Source organism: Dendrobates tinctorius, unplaced genomic scaffold (assembly GCF_039654945.1).
Source record: "Dendrobates tinctorius isolate UK_male_01 unplaced genomic scaffold, ASM3965494v1 ptg000102l, whole genome shotgun sequence".
Taxonomy (NCBI): Eukaryota; Metazoa; Chordata; class Amphibia; order Anura; family Dendrobatidae; genus Dendrobates; species Dendrobates tinctorius.
In genome coordinates, this window is record NW_027361770.1 from 35957283 (window position 1) to 35983379 (window position 26097).

General features: G+C 47.0%; 1 protein-coding gene across 13 annotated transcripts in view; it reads left to right on the forward strand.

Annotated features, from left to right (window-relative positions):
• Nucleotides 1-26097, forward strand: part of LOC141099769 (uncharacterized) — a 190114-nt gene that overhangs the window by 125205 nt on the left and 38812 nt on the right. For all 13 annotated transcript variants that reach the window (XM_073587808.1, XM_073587811.1, XM_073587812.1 and 10 more), the window contains 6 exons: nucleotides 9713-9757; nucleotides 12856-12897; nucleotides 13214-13255; nucleotides 16844-16888; nucleotides 24555-24635; nucleotides 25400-25545. In XM_073587808.1, coding sequence (XP_073443909.1) covers nucleotides 9713-9757; nucleotides 12856-12897; nucleotides 13214-13255; nucleotides 16844-16888; nucleotides 24555-24635; nucleotides 25400-25545 — 401 coding nt within the window. The remainder of the gene's footprint in view (nucleotides 1-9712; nucleotides 9758-12855; nucleotides 12898-13213; nucleotides 13256-16843; nucleotides 16889-24554; nucleotides 24636-25399; nucleotides 25546-26097) is intronic.

Sequence of the window (26097 nt, forward strand, 5' to 3'; positions counted from 1 at the left end):
TCTCAGGACCGCAGGCAGGACCCTTTCCCTATCACCCTCGGGTGCTACGGGCTGACTTCAGGTGGCGGGTCCTAGCCAATTCCCCTCCTCACCCCTCTCCCGGGACAGGGCTGAGAGGAAGACGGCGGTCACCGGCGGTGACTATCCCTTGCAGGCAGAAAGGTTAGGCTCTTATTTTTTTTCTGAGCCCCTAATTTTAGCCCCCGCGGCAGTACTCCCTATTCAGATACTGGCCGCAGTAATTCTGCAGTCCTTGCATATGTCCTACTCTGCAGGGGCTCCTTACCCTAGACCCTCTGCTACCCACTACGCCTGCGCGCACTGCAAAAAGAAGCGGGCGTCAGGGCAGTTGTCTCCCTTCTGGCCGTCCGGCAGTCCTTCCGTGATGTCTGCCCTACCGGAGCACCCAGAGTCCCGGGATGAGCGCACCCCCCCTCCTCCGGAGTGGGCTGCTGCAATGTCTCTGTCCCTGGTCCAGGTCTTGGAACGTCTTATGCAACTATTTTCAGCCACCTGTGCTCCGACCGCCTCACGGTGAGTCGTCTGCACCTGACCGCGACCTCCACAGGGACAGGCCGGATAGGATTGCTAGGAAGCGCGTTATCTCTAGCTCGTCTTCCAGCTCGCAAGGTCCGTCCGCTCCACCCAGGCTGCTTTTCTCGTCTCCCTCGTCAGAAAACGACGGGATCTGACTCAGACGCAGATAACATGTCCAAGTCTCAGGACATGGTCGATAGTCTCATATCGGCCATTTTCAAAACGCTCGAAATAAAGAAAGCTAAAGCTCCTCTTCAGGACGGCTCCGTCCCCTTTAAACGAGCAAAACCTTCCTCCCGAAACTTTCCTAACCACAAGGAGTTCGAGACCACTTTATCCAAACACTGGAAGCCCCCAGAGAAGCGCTTCTCAGGCCGCAGGTACTTAGACGTCCTGTATCCATTCGATGCGGACCTTCTTACAAAATGTACGAAAGCTCCCGAAATGGACCCACCAGTTTCTCGTCTATCCTCTTTGAAGCATCCGGCGCCTCTTTCTGCCCTATTTGTTGCTTCTGCCTGGGTGGCAAAAGTCATTTTAGCTTGGGCAAAAATTTTTCGCAGGGGCATTCTGTCAGCTGCCCCTCAGGACGAGTTGGAAGTTCTGGCAGACCAAATTAAACTTGCGGGTAAATACCTTTTGGCCGCCGCCTTAGATGCGGCCGGTTGCGTAGCAAGAGCTAACAGCAATATAGTGGCTGTACGCCGAGATCTTTGGTTAAAGTCAGGGAATGCGGATACCACTTCTAAAAAGTCACGCACCAATCTGCCCTTCCATGGTTCTAGGCTCTTTGGGGCCAAGCTGGATCAAATAATTTCCGATGCTACTGAGTGTAAAAGTACTTCCCTCCCCCAGTCTCGACCAAGATGCCTTTTTAACAGAAAGGGTTTTCGGCCCTTTAGACCTTTTCGTCCGTTCTTGTCCACAGAGAGATCTGTCCAGCAAGAGCGCCCTTCCGCATCTAGGGAGCGAGAGCAGAAGAAACCATCTTACAAGCCCGCTCCCCGCTGGAGATCTAGAGGACAATACTCCAGGTCCTCAGGTGCCCGTTCCGGTAGGTTTGCCTCCAAGTGACGGGGCACCCCACCTGGAAGTGTTTCCAGGGTGGGAGGCAGACTTTCCTTTTTCGTGGACGCTTGGCTGTTGGTTGTCGACAACGCTTGGGTCAGGGAAATCATCGCATCCGGTTACTAGATCGAATTTTCTTCCCCGCCAGACAGGCGTTTTTTCCTGTCTCGACCTCCAAGACAACGGTCCCACATTCCAGGATTCTTTCAGGCCGTCTCTTCCCTTCTTTCCGCCGGAGTGATTGTTCCCGTTCCCTCAGACGAACGGTTTTTCAGGGTTCTACTCAAATCTCTTCGTAATCCCGAAGAAAGACGGCTCCTTGCGGCCAATCCTGGACCTCAAATTGCTCAGTCGCCACGTGAAGATTCTTCACTTCAAAATGGAGTCTCTTCGATCGGTGATGGCCTCAATGGAGCCCGGAGAATTTCTCTGCTCTGTGGACATACGGGATGCCTATCTTCACATCCCTGTTTGGTTGCAGCATCAGAAATATCTCAGGTTTGCGATTAAGGAAAGTCATTACCAGTTCACGGCTCTTCCCTTCGGCCTAGCCTCCGCCCCCCCGTGTTTTCACGAAAGTGATGACGACGGTCATGGCCATCCTTCGATCTAGAGGGATTCTCATCATTCCTTATCTGGACGATCTCTTAATCTAGGGCTTGTCCCGTCAAAACTGTCTCCTAAGTCTTCAGATAACCCTGGATACTCTCGGCCGTCTCGGATGGTTAGTCAACAAAGAAAAGTCCATTCTCAGCCCCACTCAGTGTCTGACCTTGTTAGGCATGGAATTCAACACGAATCTGGCCCGGGTGTTTCTTCCGAGGGAAAAATTTGCGTGTCTGTTCAAAGGGATTCGAGCCCTCAAATGGCCAACGCCCATTCCCCTTCCATTCTGAATGAAAGTTCTGGGGAAGATGGTAGCTTCCTTGGAAGCAGTGCCCTTTGCACAGTTTCACTTCGCCCTCTTCAGCTGTCCCTCCTTTCAGTCTGGGACAAGACGACGAGGTCCTTAGACCGGCCCATTCTCCTTCCTCTCAAAGTGAGGCAATCCCTCACTTGGTGGACAAGGTCTCCGTCAGTCCTCCAAGGGAGGTCCTTCCTCCCGCTTCAGGGGCAAGTCATCACCACCGATGCCAGCCTCCTGGGTTGGGGAGCGGTTTTTCTTCAGAGGACGGCTCACGGACACTGGAACCCACAGGAAGCTCTTCTTCCTATCAATCTGCTCGAGATCAGAGCAATCTTACTGGCCCTTCTTCGCTGGCAACCCCTTCTCGTCGGTTGCCGATCCGCATTCAGTCGGACAACGCCACGGCTGTGGCGTACATAAACCATCAGGGTGGCACGCGCAGCCAAGTCATGTCAGAAGTGGCCAGGATTCTGCGCTGGGCGGGACGTTACGTCCCAGCAATCTCCGCCGTTCACATTCCAAGGGTGGGAAAATGGGCAGCCGACTGAGTCGTCAAGACCTAGCGTCAGGCGAATGGTCTCTCCATCCCTCAGTCTTCGATCAGATATGCAAGCGCTGGGGTTATCCGGACGTCGACCTCATGGCACCTTGGGTGAACCACAAAGTTCGGCGCTTCGTAGCCAGGTCCAGGGACCCTCTAGCCGCCGCTTGCGACACCCTAGTAATTCCGTGGTCCCAGTTCCAACTACCTTATCTTTTTCCACCTCTTGCCTTGATCCCAAGAGTGGTCAAGAAGATAAAAATCAGAAGGCATTCCAGTAATTCTTGTGGCTCCAGACTGGCCAAGAAGGCCTTGGTATGCGGAACTGGTGAGCATGCTCGCGGACGTTCCCTGGAGGCTTCTAGACCGTCCGGATCTTCTCTCGCAAGGCCCCCTTTTCCACAAGAATTCTCGGTCTCTGAATTTAACGGCATGGCCGTTGAGGCCGTAAACCTAAGAGAATCAGGTTTTTCCAACCAGGTGATTCAGATAATGATCAAAGCCAGGAAGCCGGCCTCTTCCCGCATTTACCATAGGCATTGGAAGGCTTTTTTCCATTGGTGTGGGTTTTCTCCAGTCTGGCTTAGATTCTGGTCTGTCTCTCAGTACCCTCAAGGGCCAGATTTCTGCCTTGTCTATCCTCTTTAAAAGAGAGCTCGCTTCCTTAACGCAGGTTAAGACGTTCCTCATCATTCACCAATAGAACCGTGGGATCTCAATCTCGTTCTTAGCGCTCTTCAAAAGGCGCCGTTTGAGCCCATCCAGGACATTCCTTTCTCACTTCTGTCATGGAAGGTAACCTTTTTGATCGCCATTACATCCATCAGAAGAGTTTCTGAGTTAGCGGCCGTGTCATGTCATTCTCCTTATCTGGTGCTCCATCAGGATAAGGTCGTCCTCAGGCCCGTTCCTTCCTTTCTTCCAAAGGTTTCCTCCTTTCACATCAACGAGGATATCGTTCTTCTATCGTTTTGTCCTGCTCCTTCTCACCTTCTTGAGAAGTCGCTCCACAAACGGGATGTTGTTAGAGCCTTGCGTGTCTACCTCGCTAGGACCGCTTCACTTCGTCAGTCCGATTCATTGCTGGTCATCTCAGAAGGTCACCGGAAAGGGCTTCCGGCATCCAAATCCACGATCGCTCGCTGGATTCGTTCTACCATTCAGGAAGCATACCGACTTCAGGAAAAATGGCCCCCTCCGGGAGTGAGAGCTCACTCCACCCGGGCTGTGGCGGCTTCGTGGGCAGTTTGTCATCAGGCTTCGGCTTTGCAAAATTGCAGGGCCACAACCTGGTCATCCTTGCACACCTTTGCGAGGTTCTACAGGGTTCATACCCAGGCCTCGTCTGATGCAGTTGTTGGTAGGAAGGTTCTGCAGGCGGCGGTGGCTCACTGACCTAAGCCTTTCCGGTTCTTTCGTTCCTTTTTGCTGTTCCCGCCCTTGGGACTGCTTTGGAACGTCCCATGGTAATGTGTCCCCCAATAAGGCGATAAAGAAAGATGGATTTTTGGTTCTTACCGTAAAATCTCTCTTGGAGCCTTCATTGGGGGACACAGCACCCTCCCTGTTTAAGTTGTACCGTGTTGGGCTTTGAGCTCCTTGTTGGGTTGGTACATATGTTTAAAGTTCCGTGGCTTCTCCTACTGCTTTCTCACCAACTGAGGTACTTGGTATCTGTCGGTGGGTGTATACTGCCGGGGAGGAGCTAATTTTCTTGTTTTGCATAGTGTCAGCCTCCTGGCAGCAGCAGCATACACCCATGGTAATCTGTGTCCCCCAATGAAGGCTCCAAGAAAGATTTTACGGTAAGAACCAAAAATCCATCTTTTTTATATCGGTTTCAGATGTATATAAACTGCCGCTGTCCGGTCCGCTGGGCGCGGATTATTCGCCTGCTCCCCCCCCCCCCCCCCCCCCTGTCTTGCTCTACGCAAGAATAAATGTGTAGAGCAAGACAGGGAGGGGGGGAGCAGGTGAATAATCCCCGCCCAGCGGACCGGACAGCGGCAGTTTATATACATCTGAACCGATATAAAAAAGGTATTTATGCATGAAAGGTGCGGGGTCAGGGGGAAGCAAAAGTACTAAGAGAATCCTTATGTGACACACAATTGAATGATATCATTATATGATATCTCAAAAAAGGGGTGACAGATTCCCTTTAAAGGGTTAGCCACTACTGGACAATTTTTATCTTCATTTCAGTATAAAATAAAAACAGTCTACACCAGGGCTGTGGAGTCGGTGCTCATTTTGGTGGAGTCGGTATAAAATGGACCGACTCCTAAAATATATAATTGAGTACAGTAGTTCAATGCAGAATGTGCTGAATATTTTTTCATAGGAATTTGGGAAAGTAATGAAATGTCCTGTAAAATGGCTGTTCTATTCCTGATCTAAGGCTACATTCACCCACAGCGTTTTTGCTGCGTTTTTTGAGGATACGTTTTTCAGCTGCAAAAGCAGATCACCTTTTTGAAAAACCGCATCACCTGAAAAGTTTTTGAGCTAATAGATAATGTTTTCAATAGCAAAAGCAGATTGGAAAAACGCCACACAAACGGACATGTTCATTCAGCCCAAAAACGGATCCTCACAAAACAATGTGTCTGAATGTCATATCTTGAAACCCATTGACTTTGCTGGGATGCCCAGAGTCACTGCATTTTACTGCAGAAAAGGAGCCGCAAAAACGCTGTGTGAATCATGGCCGTAGCCAGTGAGGGGCAGGGGGGCAGCTGCCCCCCCCCCCCCCTAGAAGCAGGGGCACGCACCTATCAAAACTCACTTGTATGTTGCAGTGCTCCCGTCCCGCACCGGCTCCAGACTGCAGGGGGCAATCTCCCCTCCTCTTTCCTGTCTTTTGCCGTCTTCACCAGAGAGAGGAGGGGGAGGGGTGCCTGCCCTGCACAGGATCCGATTCCTGGGAACCGAGCTGGAGAAAGTGAGAAAGTTGTGCACACGCTGCAGCTGGCGAGAGAGTCTGCAAGAGGGACATGCTGGAAATCTGATTGGAAAAGTGAGGAAATTGGTTATTGCCACCAGAACCCCTAAAATTGATTCCATCTTGAAGAGACTTGCTGGGAAAGGGGCAATTGTCGATCAAGCCACTCGGTGGGGCAGCACTTATTTAATGATTGAGCGATTGCTTGAACTAAAACCGTTTCTTATAGATATGGCAAACCCTCAGGTAACCCTAAATGAAGGTCAATGGACACAGGTGGCTGAATTGAAGGAATTGCTTAATCACCCATTTACCGTGACTAAAAAATTACAAGCTGAGGATTTAACTTCTGGCATTTTCATAAGGGAGTGGAAGAACTTGCTATTTTGCCTGTCCCAAAGAGGAAGTTTAATCGCAGATGGCATTTCTGCTTCAATGAAACGGAGAGAGACACAGCTATTGGAAAATTAAAAATTTTCTGGCAGCTGTTTATGTGGACCCAAGTCATCATATACTGCTTGATGATCAACAGCCTACTAAAGGAAAAGAAGCTCTGACTGAGGTAGCAGTTAGGATGAGTGGCCTACAGGAGAACTGCCAGGCGCAAGAGGACTTGGGTCCTGACAGTGCTACTGCTGCCATATCTTCATCCTCATCAGATGAGGAGTTTGATTTTGACAAGTATTTGGATGACATGGAGCAGGCAAAGCGTTGCCGCAAGGAAAAAGATTTCACTCCGTCTCCTATAGCAAGCAGATTGACCATATTTCAGCAAAATGTTTCACTTGCTCTCAAAGAAATAGAAAAATTCAGCCGTTCATCAAAACTGACTGTGCATGAGGCAATTCCTTTATACCCGGAAATTGTTAGAGATGTTGCCCATGTGGTTACGGCTTTGCCTCCAACTCAAGTTAGTGTAGAGAGGTTGTTCCCTAGCCTTAAAATTATTACCATATTTTCCGCCGTATAAGACGACCCCCCCAACTTTTCCAGCTAAAATGGAAAATTTTCTTAAAAGTCGGGGGTCTTCTTATATGCCATGTGTCCTCTTATATGCCGCGTGCGGGGGAGTGGTCCTGATGACAAAAGGAGGGTGTACGTGGAGTTATCCCCCTTTTACCTCATTGGTGGCAGCGGTGCTGTCTGCGGGTCTCTGTGCTGGGGATCGGCGGCTCCTCTTTGTCCAGCGTGGGGGCGGCTGTGGAGGTTCTCTGTCCAGCGTCGGGGCTCCAGCGGCATTTCCCCAAAGCCCGGAGGCTCAGGCAGCTCCATTGCTGCGATGCGGTGGCCTCCCTGAAAATGGCCACCGGAGCCCATGTAGGCTCAGATTCAGATCTCAGGACGAGATTATAAACATAATCGCGGTAAAACCGTGCGGTTTCTGGGACGGAGTCTGGTTTTGAGTGTCCGGTTTAAAACGCTACGTGGGCACATAGCCTTAAGCAGATTTTCAGGGTTTAAAAAGTCGTTTTATAAGCCGGAAAATACGGTAGGTTAGATTTGAGGTGATCTATGAAGGAGGATCTGATGGAGGCAATTCTATTTCTTAGAACAAATTCATAGACTGCACAAATGTTATTTAGTATGTTTTTGTTGAAAACTGTTTTTTTGCCACTTACATAGTTTATTACATAGTGATATATATTCGATATTACACAGTGTATTACATATTTACAATTTATTACAGTTTTTTGTGTTCTAAAGTTGTATTCCAATAAATATATGTTCTTTCTAAATATCTTGATTATTGTATCATAAAAATGATTAAATGTCTGATGTTCACATTGTACTACAATAAATTTTTCACTTAAATATAAGCAATATATGTGCAAGTCGGTGTAAGGGAAATTGAGGAGTCGGAGTCGCAGGTTTGGCTTACAGACTCCACAGCCCTGGTCTACACTCTCCTCCCACAGCAGTGAATCCATTCCAGTAATGTTGGCACCCCTGGTTCTTAGAGAGCTTTGTGACATTGTTATACAATGTGCCTGCTGCAGCCTTTACCATGTGGAAGGCCGCCCAGACGAAATGGATGAGCTGGTTCAGCCACATCACATAACAATGCCACGTCATTCCCTGGGATGGCGCTGCTGTCTGAGGGAACTATAGGCTTAATTTTCTACAGGGTCCAGAATTAATTAAGCTGGTGTTGTCCAGTAATGGACAACCATTTTAATATTTTCCTTCTTGTGTGTTTGAACAGTTGCCTTGCGTCATTAGGGTGGTACAGCATCAAAACCGAATCAACAAGTCATCCTTAGAAACATTCCCATTCTCTTTGATCGCTCATCATTCTGGGGATGTCAGTGCAGATGTCTTTAAAATCCTGCACCTGCTCTTTTAGGGTCAAGGTACACAGTCATGTGCCGTGAACTGAGCTGTATACAGCTCAGCCTTGCTAAGCTTACTGCTCAAAATCTCCCCTGTGCTCATGTCCAGAGATCCTGCCAATGGTCATAGCTGATTTACTGATGTCGGGTTCCCTTTAAGCTGAGGTAGATTTCTGCTAGAATGTACACCACATCATGGCGTAGATTATCAATGGGGCTAAAGATGGCCTTTCCCCCTACTTGGCGATAGCCCTCCTTTTCATTAGTTAACCATATAGGAAATAAAACACTTAGTATCGCCACTCCTGGTAAATCAGTCAATTAATATAAAATAATTTAACCCATACAGTAAACACTGTAAAGAGAGCAAATATCGAAAAGCCCTAAAGAAAATAAAAACCTCAATTAAAGCAGTTAATGTAACCCAAATTGATGTAGGTAAAAAGCCATCTTACCATACTGAAAACCAAGCCCCCATTCTGCTTCATGCGCAGAAAAATAAAATGTTAGTTCTCAAAACTGTATCTGCAAATCAAAGCAAAATCCTGAATTTTTTTTTTCTTTCTTTAAATTGAAAAATTTTTGATACGAGTTTGGGATTGCCATAATCATTCTGACCTGGATAATCCTGTTTCTAGGTCATATTTACTGTACAATGAACGCCGTAAAAGCAAAGCTCAAAAAGCAAACGGTAGAATTGCAATTTTTTTTTTTTTTTTTTATACCTTTTTACCTTTTAATTTTTGTTTTTTAATTTTCAATTTTCTAATGTCTGTCAGCAGAAAAATAAAAAAAGTTAAGTCTCTCAGGCTAAGGTGAAGCAAGAACAAAATATTCCCCTCATTAAATGGTAATCTTACTAGACAGGACTAGTAGAATTCTTGCGAGATGCAGTGAAAACCTGAAAGAGTGGATCCCTGATGCCAGTGTGATCATGGTCTAACAATATTGCTTGTTTTCCACATAATGTGCAACACCAGCTCTGTTATTATAATTGCTCAGTTTAAAGAGGATTTCTGGGACTTTACAGTGAGCCCCATTGATCAGACACAGCTTACTCTTGAACACTGCAGACCACCCAAAAGTGAGTTCTGCATCGTTTTCATGGTTTTCTTGGTGTATGGTCTAGTCTGATGGTTGTGCATTGTAATGCATCTTTGCGCCAAGAGCCCTGCAGCCCCTTTATTCTGATTAGCGGGGATCAGTCCTCAAATCCATCAAGCACTGATTGCCTTTCCTAAAGAGAGGTCATAAGTGCTTAAATCCAAAATAACTGCTTTTAGTAACATTATCTAGAATATAATATAGACCAAATATGAAAAGTGCTTTCATAAAGAAATTTCTTGTAATCTTGTAATATTTGACTAATTTTTGTTATTTTTAAGTTCAAGAAAATCAGAAGGGAAAACCTGCATGGAATATTCAACCAGGTATGAGGATACTTGTATCTTATTGTCCCTACCTCTTTAAAAGCTGCATTTTCAGACCTCCTGATCTAGGTGTATGCTTCACACTGTGCACTACAATAATAACCATTTCTCAAGTGGCATAATGTTGCTCATCAGCTTTACCAAGTGATAATCCCGCCATAGGAACTCTGTCCAGCCAAGATTTATCATGTGATGTTAAGGTTGCGTTCACAGTGTTATTCTTGCGTTTTCACAGCGTTTTTAAATGCGCAATTTTGCAGCGAAAGTGCAAAAAAAAGCATCCCATGCAATCCTATGGGATTCCGCACATGCTGTGCTAATGCTGCATATTTTTCTGCGGCGGAATTGCATCGTGGAAAAATACGCAGCATGTTCATTCTTTGTGCGGAATCGCTGGAAAATCCGCACCCATAGGAATGCGTTGTACTGCTTACTTTGCATGTGGCTATGCCCACCATGCGAAAAGTAAGCAGAACATTTGCGGATGGTACCCACGGTCTGGAGGAGAGGAGATTCTCCTCCAGGCCCTGGGTACCATATCCCTGTAAAAAATAGAATTAAATAAAAAAAATCGTCATATTCTCACCTTCCGGCGGCCGCTGCAGCGTCCCCGGGCCTCAGCAATGCTCCAGGCAAGTCCCGTTCCCAGGGATGCCTTGCGACAATGACCTTTGACGTCGCGAGACCGCAACGTCATCAAAGGCCTTGTCGCAAGGCATCCCTGGGAACGGGACTTGCTGGGAGCATCGCGAAGATCGGGGGAGCTGTGCGGGACGCCGGAAAGTGAGAAGATCACGATTTTTTTATTTTATTTATTTTAAATTTTATTTCTTTTTTACTATTGATGCTGCATAGGCAGCCTCAATAGTAAAAAGTTGGTCACACTTGTCAAACACTGTTTTACGAGCGTGACCAACCTGTTAATCAGTTTTCCATGCGATGCTACAGATCGCTTGGAAAACGCTAGAATTCTGCAAGCTAATTACACTTGCAAATCGCTAGTTTTTCCGCGGGAAATACGTGGGAATTTAAAATGCGGATTACTCGCATATTTCCCGTGGATTGGAATTACCGCGGGAATTCCACACGTGTGCACATAGCCTAAAGGGGGTTTTCTCATAAAGTGCATTCAAATCAATAGCTCTTAAAATAATAATTGAATGTGTTTAAAAATTGTTCCTTTGGTGAGATAATCCTATAAATGTGCCCCTGCTGTGTACTGTGTAATGGCTGTGTCTGACTGTACAGGGACATGGTCTGATCATACCACAGCTCCTGAGTAGGGAAGGAAGCAAGAGATTATACAGACAATAGAGCAGGGAATCACAGATGATTCATTCTGTGAGATAAATCATTCTCCTGCCTGTTCTAAGGGTCTCGTTACACATAGCGACGCTCCAGCGATCCCGACAACGATACAACCGGGTAAGGATTGCTGGTTCGTCGCTACATGGTCGCTAGTAAGCTGTCAAAAAGGCAGATATACTCAACGATACAGCGATCCGTACAACGACCTCGGCGATCGTTGGGACTTTGTCACTCAGCATCTATTCTGACGACTCAGACCTCGATAGGCGTGCTTCAGCGTTGCCTTTTCAACGCCCCTCTGCTCCGATTGGTGGCCACTACTGCGCTACCACTACGCGGTTTGCTTCAGCGTCCCTGTCTGATTCGCTTGTGCGCTATTTATTCGTGGATCCACAGTCACTGACACGGCGACATGTGATTATTATAACTGTACATGTTAAATGTTATGATTGCGTATAATAGCTGACCTATATAAGGAAACGACGCTACAAAGATCCTAATTTGAGACCACCAATCGGAGCTGAGGGGGCATTGAAAAAACAAAGCAAAATCACGCCTGCGTCCCTGAGTTCTGAGTCGCCAACGAGGTCGCTTGTCGTTGTTATGGCATCAAACACAGCGATGCATGCTGGCCAGCGGGACACCAACAATCAAAAATGCCCTAGGACATTCAAGCACGATCAGCGATATCACAGTGGGGGGGCCGGTCGCCACTCTGTGTCACACGTAGCGAGGTCACTGTTGCGTCACAAAACCTGTGACGTTTCAGCGATCTCGCTATGTGTGAAGTACCCTTTAAACATGTCTTGCCTCACAAAGATTCAGCTGTGATCACATGCTTTGCTATCTGTATACTATCTTTTGTGTCCCTGTAAGGTTAGACATGCCCATTACACAGTACACAGCTGGGGCTCATTTATAAGATTGTCTCGGCACAGGAACATTTTTATTTTTTTTTTTTTTTTTTTTTAGAACATCCAATTGTGGAACTTATTATTATATTATTCCAAGATCTATTGCTTAACTTCTGTTCAATGGAAAACACCTTTTAAAGGGAATCTGTCACCTATTTTTTTTCGAGTATCAGCTGCCAGCACCGCCATCAGGGGCTTATCTGCAGCATTCTGTATATTAGGCTGTGTGCACACGCTGCGGATTTTGCTGCGGTTCCGCAGCGGTTTTGGCCGCTGCGGACCCGCAGCAGTTTTTGCTGCGGTGTACAGTACCATGATTCCCTATGGGAATCAAAAACCGCAGTGCAGACGGTGCGGAATTTTCCGCGCGGATTATCTGCGGTTTTCAATCCGCAGAAAGAATTGACATGTCAATTCTTTCTGCGGATTCTGCTGCGGTTTGCCATCTCCTCCATTGAGGAGATGAAAAACCGCAGGGCAAAACCGCAGAGCAAAACCGCAGAGCAATCCGCAGGTAAAACCGCAGGTCTTTTGACCTGCGGTTTCACCTGCGGATTTTACAAAATCCGCGTGGATGAATCCGCACCTAATCCGCAGCGTGTGCACACAGCCTTAGTGTCTTGTCTATCCTGACAGCTGTACCCTGAAAGGCAGCTTAGTCCCATGAGCTCTCCAGCCCCTTTATTCTGGTCCATGGGGATCAGAACCCAAAACCATCAATCATTGACTATACTATGGGTGTTTAAATCCCAAATAACTGCTTTAAGGTTACACTAGCAGCTTTATATGGACTAATGCACGCTTAATGTAGGAAAAGTTGTCCTTGAGAAATTTCTTGTAATCTTAATGTGTTGGTGACTAATTTTTATTTTTAAGCGCAAGAAAAAAAGTTGAACCCTCCACAGAATACTCAACCAGGTATGTTGATCTTTATGTTCTATTGTCCCTTCTTCTGTAAAAGCTGCACTTTCATACCTGCTGATCTAGGTGTGCCTTGTAATACATCTTAGCGCCAGGAGCCCTGCAGCCCCTTTATTCTGATTAGCGGGGATCAGTCCCCAAAACCATCAATCACTAATTGCCTGTCCTAAAGCGAGTCCATAAGTGCTTAAATCCCAAATAACCTCTTTTAGTAACATTATGTAGAATATAATCTAGACTAAATATGAAAAGTGCTTTCATTAATGAATTTCTTGTAATCTCAATATTTGACTAATTTTTGTTATTTTTAAAGTTCAAGAAAAGCAGAAGGGAAAACCTGCATGGGTTCAACCAGGTATGAGGATACTTGTATCTTATTGTCCCTTCATCTGTAAAAGCCGCATTCTCAGACCTGCTGATCTAAGTGTATGCTTCACACTGTGCACTACAATAATTACCATTTCTCAAGTGGCATAACATTGCTCATCAGCTATATACCAAGGGATAATCCCGCCATAGGAACTCGCTGTCCAGCCAAGATTTATCATGTGGCATTAAAGGGGTTTTCTCACAAAGTGCATTTTAATCAATAGCTCTTGAAATTATAGTTTCCACAATTGTATGTGTTAAAAAAAATGTTCCTGTGCTGAGATAATCTTATAAATGTGCCCCTGCTGTGCAGTGTGCAATGGCTGTGTCTGACCGTACAGGGACATGGTCTCATCATACCACAGCTCCTGGGAAGGGGAGGAAGCAAAAGAGGATACAGATAGGACAGCTCGGGGATCACAGACTATGCTGTTTGTGAGAAACCTTTTCCTGCCTGTTATACAATATTTTACCTGAAAGAATCATCTGTGACCCCCCCCCGCTGTATATTCTCTCGTGTCGCCCCCTCCCAGGAGCTGTGGTATGATCAGACCATGTTCCTGCACGGTCAGACACGGCTATTACACAGTACACAGCAGGGGCACATTTAGAAGATTCTCAAAACAGAAACATTTTTATTTTTTAAGACACCTCCAATTGTGGAGTTTATCATTATTCAAAGATCTGTTGATTAAAATATACTTTTGTTCGTCACGCAACCCCTTTAAATCAAAAATAACTTTTTTTTATGTTAAATTATAGAATGTAATGTATGCCAAATGTAAGAAAAGTACTCTCATTAAAGGGGTTGTCCAACTTTGTGGAATCTTTTGCTTCTTTAAATGCAGGGTTTTGTGCTTCCTATAGCCGCTATATTACACTTTCTTTTGCTGTCTGAAGAATGAGTTACCGGGATTGGCCACATAATCTTTATTGTTGGGGACATGATTTTGCGGCACTTACTGTTATATACAGTGCCTTGCGAAAGTATTCGGCTCCCTTTTCAACCTTTTCCCACATGTCATGTTTCAAATATAAAGATACCAAATGTACATTTTTGAAGAATGAACAACAAGTGGGACACAATTGTGAAGTTGAATGAAATTTATTGGTTATTTAAAATTTTTGTGGAAATTCAAAAACTGAAAAGTGGAGAGTGCAATATTATTCGGCCCCTTTAACTTAATACTTTGTTGCGCCACCTTTTGCTGCGATTACAGCTGCAAGAGACTGAAATTCTTGCCCATTCTTCCTTTGCAAACAGCTCGAGCTCAGTGAGGTCTGATGGAGATCGTTTGTGAACAGCAGTTTTCAGCTCTTTCCACAGATTCTGGATTGGATTCAGGTCTGGATTTTGACTTGGCCATTCTAACACCTGGATCCGTTTATTTGTGAACCATTCTATTGTAGATTTGGCTTTGTTTTCTGATCATTGTCTTGTTGGAAGACAAATCTCCGTGCCAGTCTCAGGTCTTTTACATGTTTTCTTCAAGAATGGTCCTGTATTTGGCTCCATCCATCTTCCCTGTCCCTGATGAAGAAAAGCAGCCCAAAACCATGATGCTGCCACCACCATGTTTGACAGTGGGGATGGTGTGTTCAGGGTGATGAGCTGTATTGCCTTTAGGCCAAACATATCGTTTTGCATTGTCGCCACAAAGTTCGATTTTGGTTTCATCTGACCAGAGCACATATTTGGTGTGTGTCTCAGGTGGCTTGTTGTAAACTTTAAACAACACTTTTTATGGATATCTTTGAGAAATGGCTTTCTTCTTGCCACTCTTCCATAAAGGCCAGATTTGTGCAGTGTACGACTGATTGTTGTCCTATGGACAGACTGTCCCACCTCAGCTGTAGATCTCTGCAGTTCATCCGGAGTGATCATGGGCCTCTATGATCAGTTTTTTCCTTGTTTGAGATGAAAGTTTAGAGGGACGGCCGGGTCTTCTTGGTAGATTTGCAGTGGTATGATACTCCTTCCTTTTCAATATGATCGCTTGCACAGTGCTCCTTGGGATGTTTAAAGTTTTGGAAATCATTTTGTATCCAAATCCGGCTTTAAACTTCTCCACAACAGTATCACGGACCTGCCTGTTGTGTTCCTTTGTCTTCATGAAGCTCTTTGCGCTTCATACAGAACACTGAGGCTGAGTGCAGACGTACTTTTTGGCCCTGCGGATTTTTCTGCGCAGAATGGAAGAAATCCGCAGGTCAAATGACCTGCATTTTTCCTGCGGATTTCTTCCATTTTTCATGCGGTTTTTGTGCGGTTTTCCATCGCGGTTTTCCCCCTGCGGATTTGGTGACAGGGGAGATGGAAAACCGCACAAAAGAAGTAACATGCTGCAGATTTTGTGCCGCGGGAAAACCGTGCGGAAAAATCCGCAGCGTCTGCACAGCGGGTTTTTTTTTTAGATTGATTTTAAGGCTACTGTACATCACAATGCAGAAATGCAACGTTTCTGCGCGGTAAAATCCGCTGCGGATCCGCTACAAATCTGCATCGTGTGCAGACAGCCTGAGACTATCACAGAGCAGGTGCATTTATACGGAGACTTGATTACACACAGGTGGATTATATTTATCACCGTTAGTCATTTAGGACAACATTGGATCATTCAGAGATCCACAATGAATTTCGAGAGTGAGTTTGCTGCACTGAAAGTAAAGGGGCTGAATAATATTGCTCGCCCCACTTTTGAGTTTTTGAATTTCCACAAAAATTTGAAATAACCAATAAATTTTGTTCAACTTCACAATTGTGTTCCACTTGTTGATTCTTCACCAAAAATTTACATTTGGTATCTTTTGTTTGAAGCATGATATGTGGGAAAAGATTGAAAAGTTCCAGGAAGCCGAATTCTTTCGCTACGCACTGTAAGTATTAGAAATAGGCCCAATGCCATCGCATCGGGAGTGCGGTTCCCCCACGCAGGCGCAGTTACAGCCGCGTCGTTACCACACATGCACGGGTAGAGTGCGCAGTTGTGACTGTTACTGCGCATGCGTGGGAATAGCGGAGATGTGTATGTCACTTGCGCAGGCGCAGCTGACTGTCGCGGTGCCTTATGGGATTCGGGGACAGCGGCAAACTGGAGAATAAATATATATGTAATCTCTTTTTAGTGCATCTTTCCTCGCAGACTGCACAGCTCTCTGGTCCATACAATGGCTGCTAGTGGAGGAGCATGTGACCAGACCTGTCCATTACATGTTTCTCCACCTGCAACCATTGTTAAGGCCAAAGAGCTGTGCAGTCTGCGAGAAGCTGCAGAAACGAGCAGAATAAAGACCTGTCATAATATTAAGTGCCACAAAATCATGTCCCCAGCACATCTTAAATTAAAGATGGTGGTTAATCCTGGTGACTCATTCTGGAGCCAGAAAACAGTGTAATAGAATGGATATAGGAGGCAAATGGTGTCACATTTTTAATAAGACCCAATGTAAAAGATTTTTTTTGCCCGAATTGCATGCATTTAAGTAAGATAAAGATACTCTCAGAGGTGAACAAACCCCTTTAAGAAGTCTCTTGCAATCTTTGTGTTTGTGACTATTTTTTGTTCTTTTTAAGGTCAAGAAAAACAGAAGGCGAAACCTGCAGGGAATGTTCAACTAGGTATGCAGACAATTGCATTGTCCCTTGGTTAAAAAGTGCTTTTTCAGCTATTAAACAATTACCTTTTGTATAAGTTAGGGGTTTTTTGTTTCAGATTATGGAAAATGACTAATTTCTGCAATTTTCACACAGGGCATAAGATTTTATTTTTTAGACTCTATATCTTCCTGTTTCAAAAACACAATATGGACATTAGACAAATGAACCAACTCAGAGCCTATGTGTTGTATTGAAGCTAATGCGCATGTGTAAAGGTCATGTGGAGGGGAGGGGGGGGGGGGGGGTAGTTGGGTCATCTATTGTGATCCCTGGATTCTGGTGACAGAAATTATTGGTTTAAAAAAAGCCGAGTGGCCATTGTGAAAATTGCAAGATTACCAATTTTCTTTTTTAATAAGCTCATAGCAGGATAAAATAATTGCCAAAATGTAAATCTATATATGTGCTTAACACGGTAAGCCTGATTTAAACACTTTCTGTTACTAGCTTCCCAAACCTTTTAATCTATGGTATGTAATATTCTGCAGTATGATATTTAACATTTTTAAAGTGGCAGACGTTTACACAAAAAGCCATACCAAATAATAATCCTGCCATAGGAACTGTCCACCCAACATTTGTCATGTGTTAAAAGGAAACACCGGCATCAAGAATCTGAGACCGGCTCCATAATTGCAGCCCTGTGTGTTTCACTCTGATGTTGCTTGGACTAGTCAAGTATCCTGCGTTTTCTACCCACCCCATTCTTGTAGATTGACGTGTCTGTCGGAGGGCTGGGTTGGTCTGCTTGAGTGCACCATACATGATGACAACATTGGAGCCGATCTTAAATTCATGCTGTATCAGAAATGTTAAGCTTTTCTAGATTTTATCAAAGTATTGAGCACAATTTTCAATTTGTCGAATATAGTATTTTGTTTTTGGTTCAAGATTTTACCTCTTCATTGACTGTACTGTTCTTGATGATAAAGCCCACTATAGCTGATGCCATTACCAAACATTGTATTCATTAGTATATGCAAGTGTAGATGCCCAACCAAAACTATATACCCATCAGCTATAGTTGAATTTATTTTTTTACTCTGTCGCCTTATTGGGGGACACAGAACCGTGGGTGTTATGCTGCTGTCCACTAGGAGGCGACACTATGCATAATCTGAAAAAGATTAACTTTGGCTCCTCCTCTGCAGTATACACCCCTGGACGGCGTCGGCCTTCTCCAGTTTTTGCTTAGTGTCGCAAGGAGGCACACCTTTTTCTTTTTTTCCTTTTGTCGGAACAGATGAATAAAAGTGGGTCTCCAGCGAGACTCCCAGCATGGCTCCTTCCTTGGCCCCCTTTTTAGGGGTGCCCAGTTGAAGTGGAGATGGCAGTTCCCCATGTCGCTCCTTCCCCAGTCCCTCGGGTACTGGTCCGAAGTTGAGACCCCCTCCTTCCCCAACCCCCTTCAGGGTCTGGGTTGAGGTTGAGGCAAGGAAGAAGCCCCCTGACGGTGACAGACGCACCCTCCCTAATCCCCCGCAGGGGGCATTAGGTTGAGACGCCGCAGGTAGGGTCGGAGTACAGACAGCATTCTGCATCAGGGACCCCAGACCAGCTGTGGGATCCTGCTGGGGCCGGGGGAGGGTGCAGGCAGACGTGGCACAGCAGAAACAGGGCTTTCTGCTCCCCTGCCTCTGCAGCAGCAGTGGCTCCATGGTGCTCCAGGGACCCCCACACAGGTACCGCTAGCCCTGCTGCCCCCACCGCTAGCCAGTCGCCCATTCCGGCGGGGTCTGGTGCAAATCCGACCCCCTCCCGGACTACCACGCCGCTCTGGAGCCCTCCTGGGCATCAGGCCTCTAATTTAGACCGCGGCTTCGGCCTAGCCGAAGCCGCCGCCTTTTCCACGCCCCCCCGGCCCGCCCCCCGGATGACGAAAATGACACTGCAGTGTCATAGAAGGGGCGGATCGAGGCAGGAAGGGCGCGCTTTTACATAGCTCAGCGCGCCCTTTTCCAGCTCTCCGCCCCCTTCCCTCTCCACCTCAGAATCCGGTGGCCATCTTGCTGCACCTGAAGGAAGGCAGCACAGCAGTCTCTGGGGGGCACAGGACGTGGGACTTATCAGCGAGCACCGGTGGGGTAAGATCACAGCTGGGTTCTGGTACTCAGCTGTGAATTCCTATAACCTATAGCGCTCTCCTATTCCTTTCCTCTGCGTAGATACCCCTGTAGGGCCTCTATTAATCAGCCTAGGTACTATGTCTGGCTCAAAGAAAAGAACCAGGCAAGACTGCTTTTATGCAGTCTGCACAGCCTGCAAGGTCACTCTCCCCAGCGGCAGCACGTACCCGCACTGCCGGGACTGTACCCAAAAAACCGGAGCAGAACCCCAAGAAGTCCCTACCAACGCTTCTGCGACCGCTGCTGCGCCGGAATGGGCGACTCAGATGTCGCAGTCTATGACAGTCTATAGATAACCTGACCTCCGCATTACTGCAGGCTCTGCAGGGTCATGTCTCGGCTATGAACGTTACCCAGCAAAGGGACGTCCGGTCTCACATACAGGGCGCTTCCGACAGTTCGAGGCGTAAGCGGACCCACAGGTCGCGTTCATCTGCGTCCTCACATAGCAATAGGTCTTCCCCCTCCAGGGGGAGACACAGTGGCTCCAGGTCACCGAGGCCGTCCCCTGATAGGGAAAGACAATGCGGATCTCCACAACTATCCCAGACAAGGGAAAACCACCGCTCTAATTTGCCCGCTAGGGAGTTCCTTAGCGATGCGCAAGACTCAGAGGGCATATGTGACTCCAACTCAGATAACGAAACAGAGACGAATCTGCTCCCTTGTCCCCCTAGCAATACTGCGATAGTTGAGGATATCGTCTCTTCCATCCTTCGGGTGCTGGACATTTCAGATCCAACCCCGGATGCACCAGAACACAAGATTTCCTTTGAAAGTGTTCAGAAACCATCGAAGGTCTTCCCTAATCACCCGGAATCTCAAAAAATCCTTTCTAAGCATTTTTTCGCAGCCTGAGAAAAAATTCGCCAATCGCAAGTATTTGGAAGCAAAGTACCCCTTCCCACAGAAAGACACCAAGGATTGGACAGATCCGCCTGAAGTGGACCCTTCAGTCTCTAGACTAGCAGCACAAACGCTTCTCTCGCTGCCGGACAGTTCAACCCTCAAGGACACAGCAGACAGACAGGTTGAACGCATGGCTCGATCTTTGAAGCGGCAGGTGCCTCTCTGGCTCCCGCTTTTGCTTCAGTTTGAGCAGCCAAGGCCATCATGGCCTGGGCTGATCTCTTGCAAAAGGGCCTTAAAGCCTCAAATCCTCAGCTGGCGGACCAGGCGGTGCAAATTGCAGTAGTGGCAGATTACATGGTCCATGCAGCGTTGGACTCTGCAAGAGGGGTAGCGGCAATAGCATCAAACGCCATCACAATCTGGCGTATTCTCTGGCTAAGAGAATGGAAAGCGGATGCGGCCTCAAAAAAGTCCCTAACAAATCTCCCGTACTTCAGTAGCCGTCTTTTCGGTGAGAAGCTGGATACAATGATATCCAATGCTACCGGGGGCAAAAGTACTTCCCTCCCTAAACTAAGACCAAAACGCACGTTTAAAAGACGTAATCAATCTCATTTCCGATCCTTTCGGAATTCTTCAGGCTGGTCCGTCTCACGCCCAGCACAAAACCGTAATCGTTCCCCCCGCAGGGACAACACACGTGCGGCACAGAGGCCGGACAGGAACTGGCAGTCAAAGGCAAGCCAAGCGAAATCTAAAGGAGGAAAACCTCAGACTTTTCCCTCATCTTGACTCATGCCCTCCGGAAGACACCCCACTTGTAGGCGGACGACTGCTACTCTTTCAGCAGGTCTGGCTGCCTATTACAGACAAGTGGGTCAAGGAAATAGTGTCTTCAGGATACAAAATCGAGTTTACTACCAGCCCACCGCACAGGTTTTTTCCTCTGTCCCTCCAAAATCCACGCTCAAAGCTCAGGCCTTCCGTCAAGGGGTTATTTCCCTCCTGCAAGCAGGAGTCATAGTGCCGGTCCCAGCAGAAGAGCGCTTCCGAGGGTTCTACTCTAACCTGTTTGTGGTGCCCAAGAAAGGAGGCAGCGTCCGACCCATACTAGACCTCAAGCAACTCAACAAGTATGTTCGAGTTCGTCACTTTCGCTTGGAATCCCTCCGGTCAATCGTTGCGTCCATGGAAAAAGGAGAATATCTCGCCTCCATAGACATACAGGACGCATACCTGCATATACCGATTGCTCCCGCCCATCGGAGGTTTCTCAGATTCGCAATCAACCAAGACCATTACCAGTTTGTGGCCCTCCCGTTCGGTCTCGGCACGGCTCCCAGAACATTTACAAAGGTCGTGGCAGCTACCATGGACGTTCTGCACTCCAGAGGCATAGTAGTCGTTCCATACCTGGACGACCTTCTCATCAAGGCCCCCACCCTCAAGGACTGCGAGGTCAACGTCTCGATCACGATCAACACTGAGGCGCCTGGGATGGCTAGTCAATTTACAGAAGTCCTCGATTACCCCGAGTCAGTCTCTGACCTCCCTGGGGATGTTATTCGACACCTCCAAGGGTCTGGTGATTCTCCCCAGAGACAAGGCACTGGCTCTCCGTCTGGGAGTTCACACACTCCACCGCAAGTCCCCCAGATCTCTCCGGTATGCCATGAGAGTACTTGGCAGGATGGCAGCAGCAATGGAGGCGGTACCGTTTGCCCAGTTTCACCTCAGACCCCGTCAACTGGCCATCCTCAAGTCCTGGGACAGGAATCTGTTCTCCCTCGACAGGGAGTTCCGGTTATCAGCAAAAACCAGGAGGTCCCTGCACTGGTGGCTCGAGCCAACCTCGCTTGCAAGGGGAAAATCCTTTCTCTCCGGTCAATGGAAGGTTTTGACCACCGACGCAAGCCTTATAGGTTGGGGCGCGGTGCACCTGCATCACAGAGCGCAAGGCAGGTGGTCACCAATGGAAGCGACCATGCCCAATGGAAGCGACCATGCCCCATCAACATCCTGGAACTTCTGGCCATCTTCCTGGCGTTGAAAGCCTTCTATCACTTGCTAGCAGACTCTCATATCAGAGTACAGTCAGACAATGCCATGGCAGTGGCATACGTGAACCATCAAGGCGGCACCCGCAGCATCCAGGCGATGACCGAAGTAACACGTATCCTACAATGGGCGGAGAATGCGAGGCCGGTACTCTCTGCGGTCCACATTCCGGGTGTGGACAACTGGGAAGCCGACTATCTCAGCCGACAAGGAATGGACTCGGGGGAGTGGTCTCTCCATCCCGAAGTTTTCTGTCAGATCTGTCATCGTTGGGGCACCCCGGACGTGGATCTAATGGCATCCTATCTCAATGACAAGGTTCCCAATTTCATGGCCAGGACGCGCGATCCGCGGTCACTCGGAGCAGATGCCCTGGTTCAGGACTGGACCCAGTTCCAGCTTCTGTACATTTTTCCACCCCTCCCCCTGATCTCCAGAGTCCTGAGGAAGATCAAACAAGAGGGTGTTCCCACCATCCTGATCGCTCCAGACTGGCCCAGGCGTACATGGTACGCCGACGACGTGCAACTCACAGCAGACGCTCCCTGGCGTCTCCCCACACGTCCCGACCTCCTGTCACAAGGCCCGTTCTTCCACCAGAACTCGGGAGCTCTCAATTTGACGGCGTGGCCATTGAGACCTGGGTTTTGACCCAAGCAGGTTTTTCACCGGAAGTCGTTAAAACCATGATCAGGGCTCGAAAGCCAACTTCAGCCAGGATTTACTATCGTACCTGGAAGGTTTTCTTCACATGGTGCGAATCTCGTGGGCAGATCCCACTCCCCTATTCTCTTCCAAGGGTCCTCGGTTTCCTTCAGTCAGGCCTGGACACCGGGCTATCCCTGGGCTCGCTGAAGAGCCTGGTGTCAGCGCTTTCAGTGCTCTTTCAGAGGCGTATTGCTAACAAGCCGCAAGTGAAGACTTTTCTCCAAGGGGTTTCCCGATTGGTTCCCCCCTACAAACGTCCGTTGGAGACGTGGGACCTCAACCTGGTCTTGACAGCACTACAGTCACCTCCTTTTGAACCCCTTAAGGAGGTCTCACTCTGCTTTCTATCACAGAAAGTGGTTTTCCTGGTGGCGATCACCTCGCTACGCAGGGTGTCTGAACTTTCAGCTCTTTCCTGCAGACAACCCTTCCTGGTTTTTCATCAGGACAAGGTGGTTCTACGTACAGTCCCATCCTTCCTTCTGAAGGTTGTGTCCAGCTTCCACCTCAATGAGGAAATCTCACTACCGTCCCTTTGCCCGGCTCCCGTTCATAGGGTGGAGAAGGCTCTGCATACGCTTGACCTTGTCAGGGCATTGCGTGTTTACGTGTCTAGGACTGCTCCTTTCCAGAAGTCTGATTCACTTTTCCTTCTTCCAGAAGGCGTTTGCAAGGGCCTACCGGCTTCCAAAGCCACCCTTGCTAGGTGGATCAAGTCCACCATTCAAGAGGCTTACCGCCTCAACAATTCTCCTCTTCCGGCCGGTATCACGGCACACTCTACGTGGGCGGTAGGGGCCTCTTGGGCCATTCGGCATCAAGCCTCGGCTCATCAAGTGTGTAAGGCAGCCACTTGGACTAGCCTGCACACATTTACAAAACACTACAGAGTGCATACCCAGTCCTCAGCGGATGCAAGCCTGGGTAGACGGGTCCTGCAGGCGGCAGTACCCCAAGTCTAGGGGACTGTCAGCACAATATTCGTCCACTGCTTCCCACCCAGGGACTGCTTTGGGACGTCCCACGGTTCTGTGTCCCCCAATAAGGCGACCGAGTAAAGGAGATTTTTGTGTACTCACCGTAAAATCTCTTTCTCTTAGCCTTTAATTGGGGGACACAGCTCCCACCCTGTTGCCCTTGCGGGCCGTTGTTACGGTTGGGTTCTCTTATTGTTGTTTGAGCTTGTTTATAGTAGCCTTTTTTACAGGCATGGTTATGTTTCTGGTATATTCCTCCTAATGCTTTTGCACAAAACTGGAGAAGGCTGACGCCGTCCAGGGGTGTATACTGCAGAGGAGGAGCCAAAGTTAATCTTTTTCAGATTATGCATAGTGTCGCCTTCTAGTGGACAGCAGCATAACACCCACGGTTCTGTGTCCCCCAATTAAAGGCTAAGAGAAAGATTTTACGGTGAGTACACAAAAATCTCCTTTTTACATCTTTGATAAAGGTCAGTGCTCAAAACCATAGAGTAGAATGGATGTATTGAGACAGCCATTAAAATTGTGGATCTGAGAGCGAGTTCTGTGTGACACAGAATTAACCATTAAAGTCTATATGGATTCGTGACAGGGGTGAAATTTGTAGGCTTTTTGATTTTGCTTATCATGGATCTGTTGCTTAGTGATAGATGTAACTACAAAGGTGACCTTTAAGGGGTCTTTTTATTGGCTTGGAAGCAAGCACATCTCTTCAGTGGAGAAAACCGGAAGCAAATAGGATAAATCGGACCGGTCTTCTCAGATGGCAATAACATTCTCACGGATGTATGAATGCAGCCTTATAGGGGCTTTTCAAATATGGTATAGAACGTCACAGACAATTCTTTACTGACTACATATGTTGTGTGCGTGCCTGGTTATAACTGATTGATTATTTTGCAGAGGTCATTCCTGAGAGCTGCGGAAGGATTATTGCAAAATTAAAAGATTACATGTCCCGAAGAGACAGGGAGCCCCTAATTGGTATGTCTTCAGAGAACAAAGTCTAAAAGTAGACATATTAAGAAAGTGTGTATTGTAATGTACCACAGAGATAATGAGAGTTCCGCTCGATGATTGGGGAACTTACCTGCAATATGAAACTTTTCCATCTTTGTTTTGGTGAACCAGTTGGTACACAGCAGGTCAACTACTGATGTCTAAGGATCCATTTACAGTAAATGACAGTGATCAGTTACTTCGCTGATCTGTGGTCGTTTAATAGCCTGGTCAAATAGGCAGACCGCACCAAACAGTGCGTAATAGAGCTGATCCTGCAGGTGGAACTGCTGACAGTCAATTTATCAATCAAATTTAAACTCCACTGAATCAATGTAAAAAAAAAAAAAAAAAATGAACATAGTGCATGACTCAAACATTGCACCACAAATATTTTTTTTTCTCAACCTGAGACATTAGAGCATTCTTAAACTAGTAGCTGATGCAGCCCTGCGAATAATCCTTAGAAAGCAACCATCACCAGTCTGGGGCTGCCTTATTTAAGAAAAAACATGTAGCCTCAGACTGGTGATTCTCTTAAATCTCTCCTATTATAAAAATAACCGCTATATTTGCTCGGCGCTTCTCCAGAAGTGTCGCCACTTGCTCTCCTAGGCAGTGTGTGACATTATGCAACATGAGCTCTGCAGCCAATCCGCTTCCTTTTCACTCTACCATACTTTAGACAAATCTGACATTTGGAGGAAGTGCGAGTCTAATAGCTTAATACTTCTTACTTTTTTTTGCAGGTTTGGAGTATGTGCTGGAATATAATACCAAAACAATAACAAATCAAATTGAACCCAAATATTTTTGTGAGCTTTGTGAATGTGACTTGGAGCTAGACCCAATGGTGGAGCATTTAGCAGGTTTTGGACACCGTAAACTTTATCTGGTGAGTATTTAATGCTCTTTGCAATACCAGGATGTATACATTTCATTGGAGAAATAAAATAACAGGCAAAATGCATATTTGCTTGTAGATTGCTTTCACAAGTTATGGGGAAAGAGACTTGTTTCGGTCATCTTTTTAAAAAGTGGAGACGTTTAGTACCGTATATACTCGAGTACAAGCCAACCCTAGTATAAAATGAGGCACCTAATTTTACTACAAAAGCTGGGAAAACTTACTGACTCAAGTGTATGCCAGGTATGCATTGTCCCCTCTTCCCTATCCTGGTATGTGTGATTCCTCATCCCTATTCTTGTATGCATGGCCTCCTCATCCCTATTCTTGTATGCATGGCCTCCTCATCCCTATTCTTGTATGCATGGCCTCATCCCTATTCTTGTACACATGGCCTCCTCATCCCTAATCTTATACACATGGCCTCCTTATCCCTATTCTTATATGCATGGCCTCCTTATCCCTATTCTTGTATGCATGGCCTCCATCCCTATCCTGGTATGCATGGCCACCTCATCACTATTCTGGTATGCATGGCCT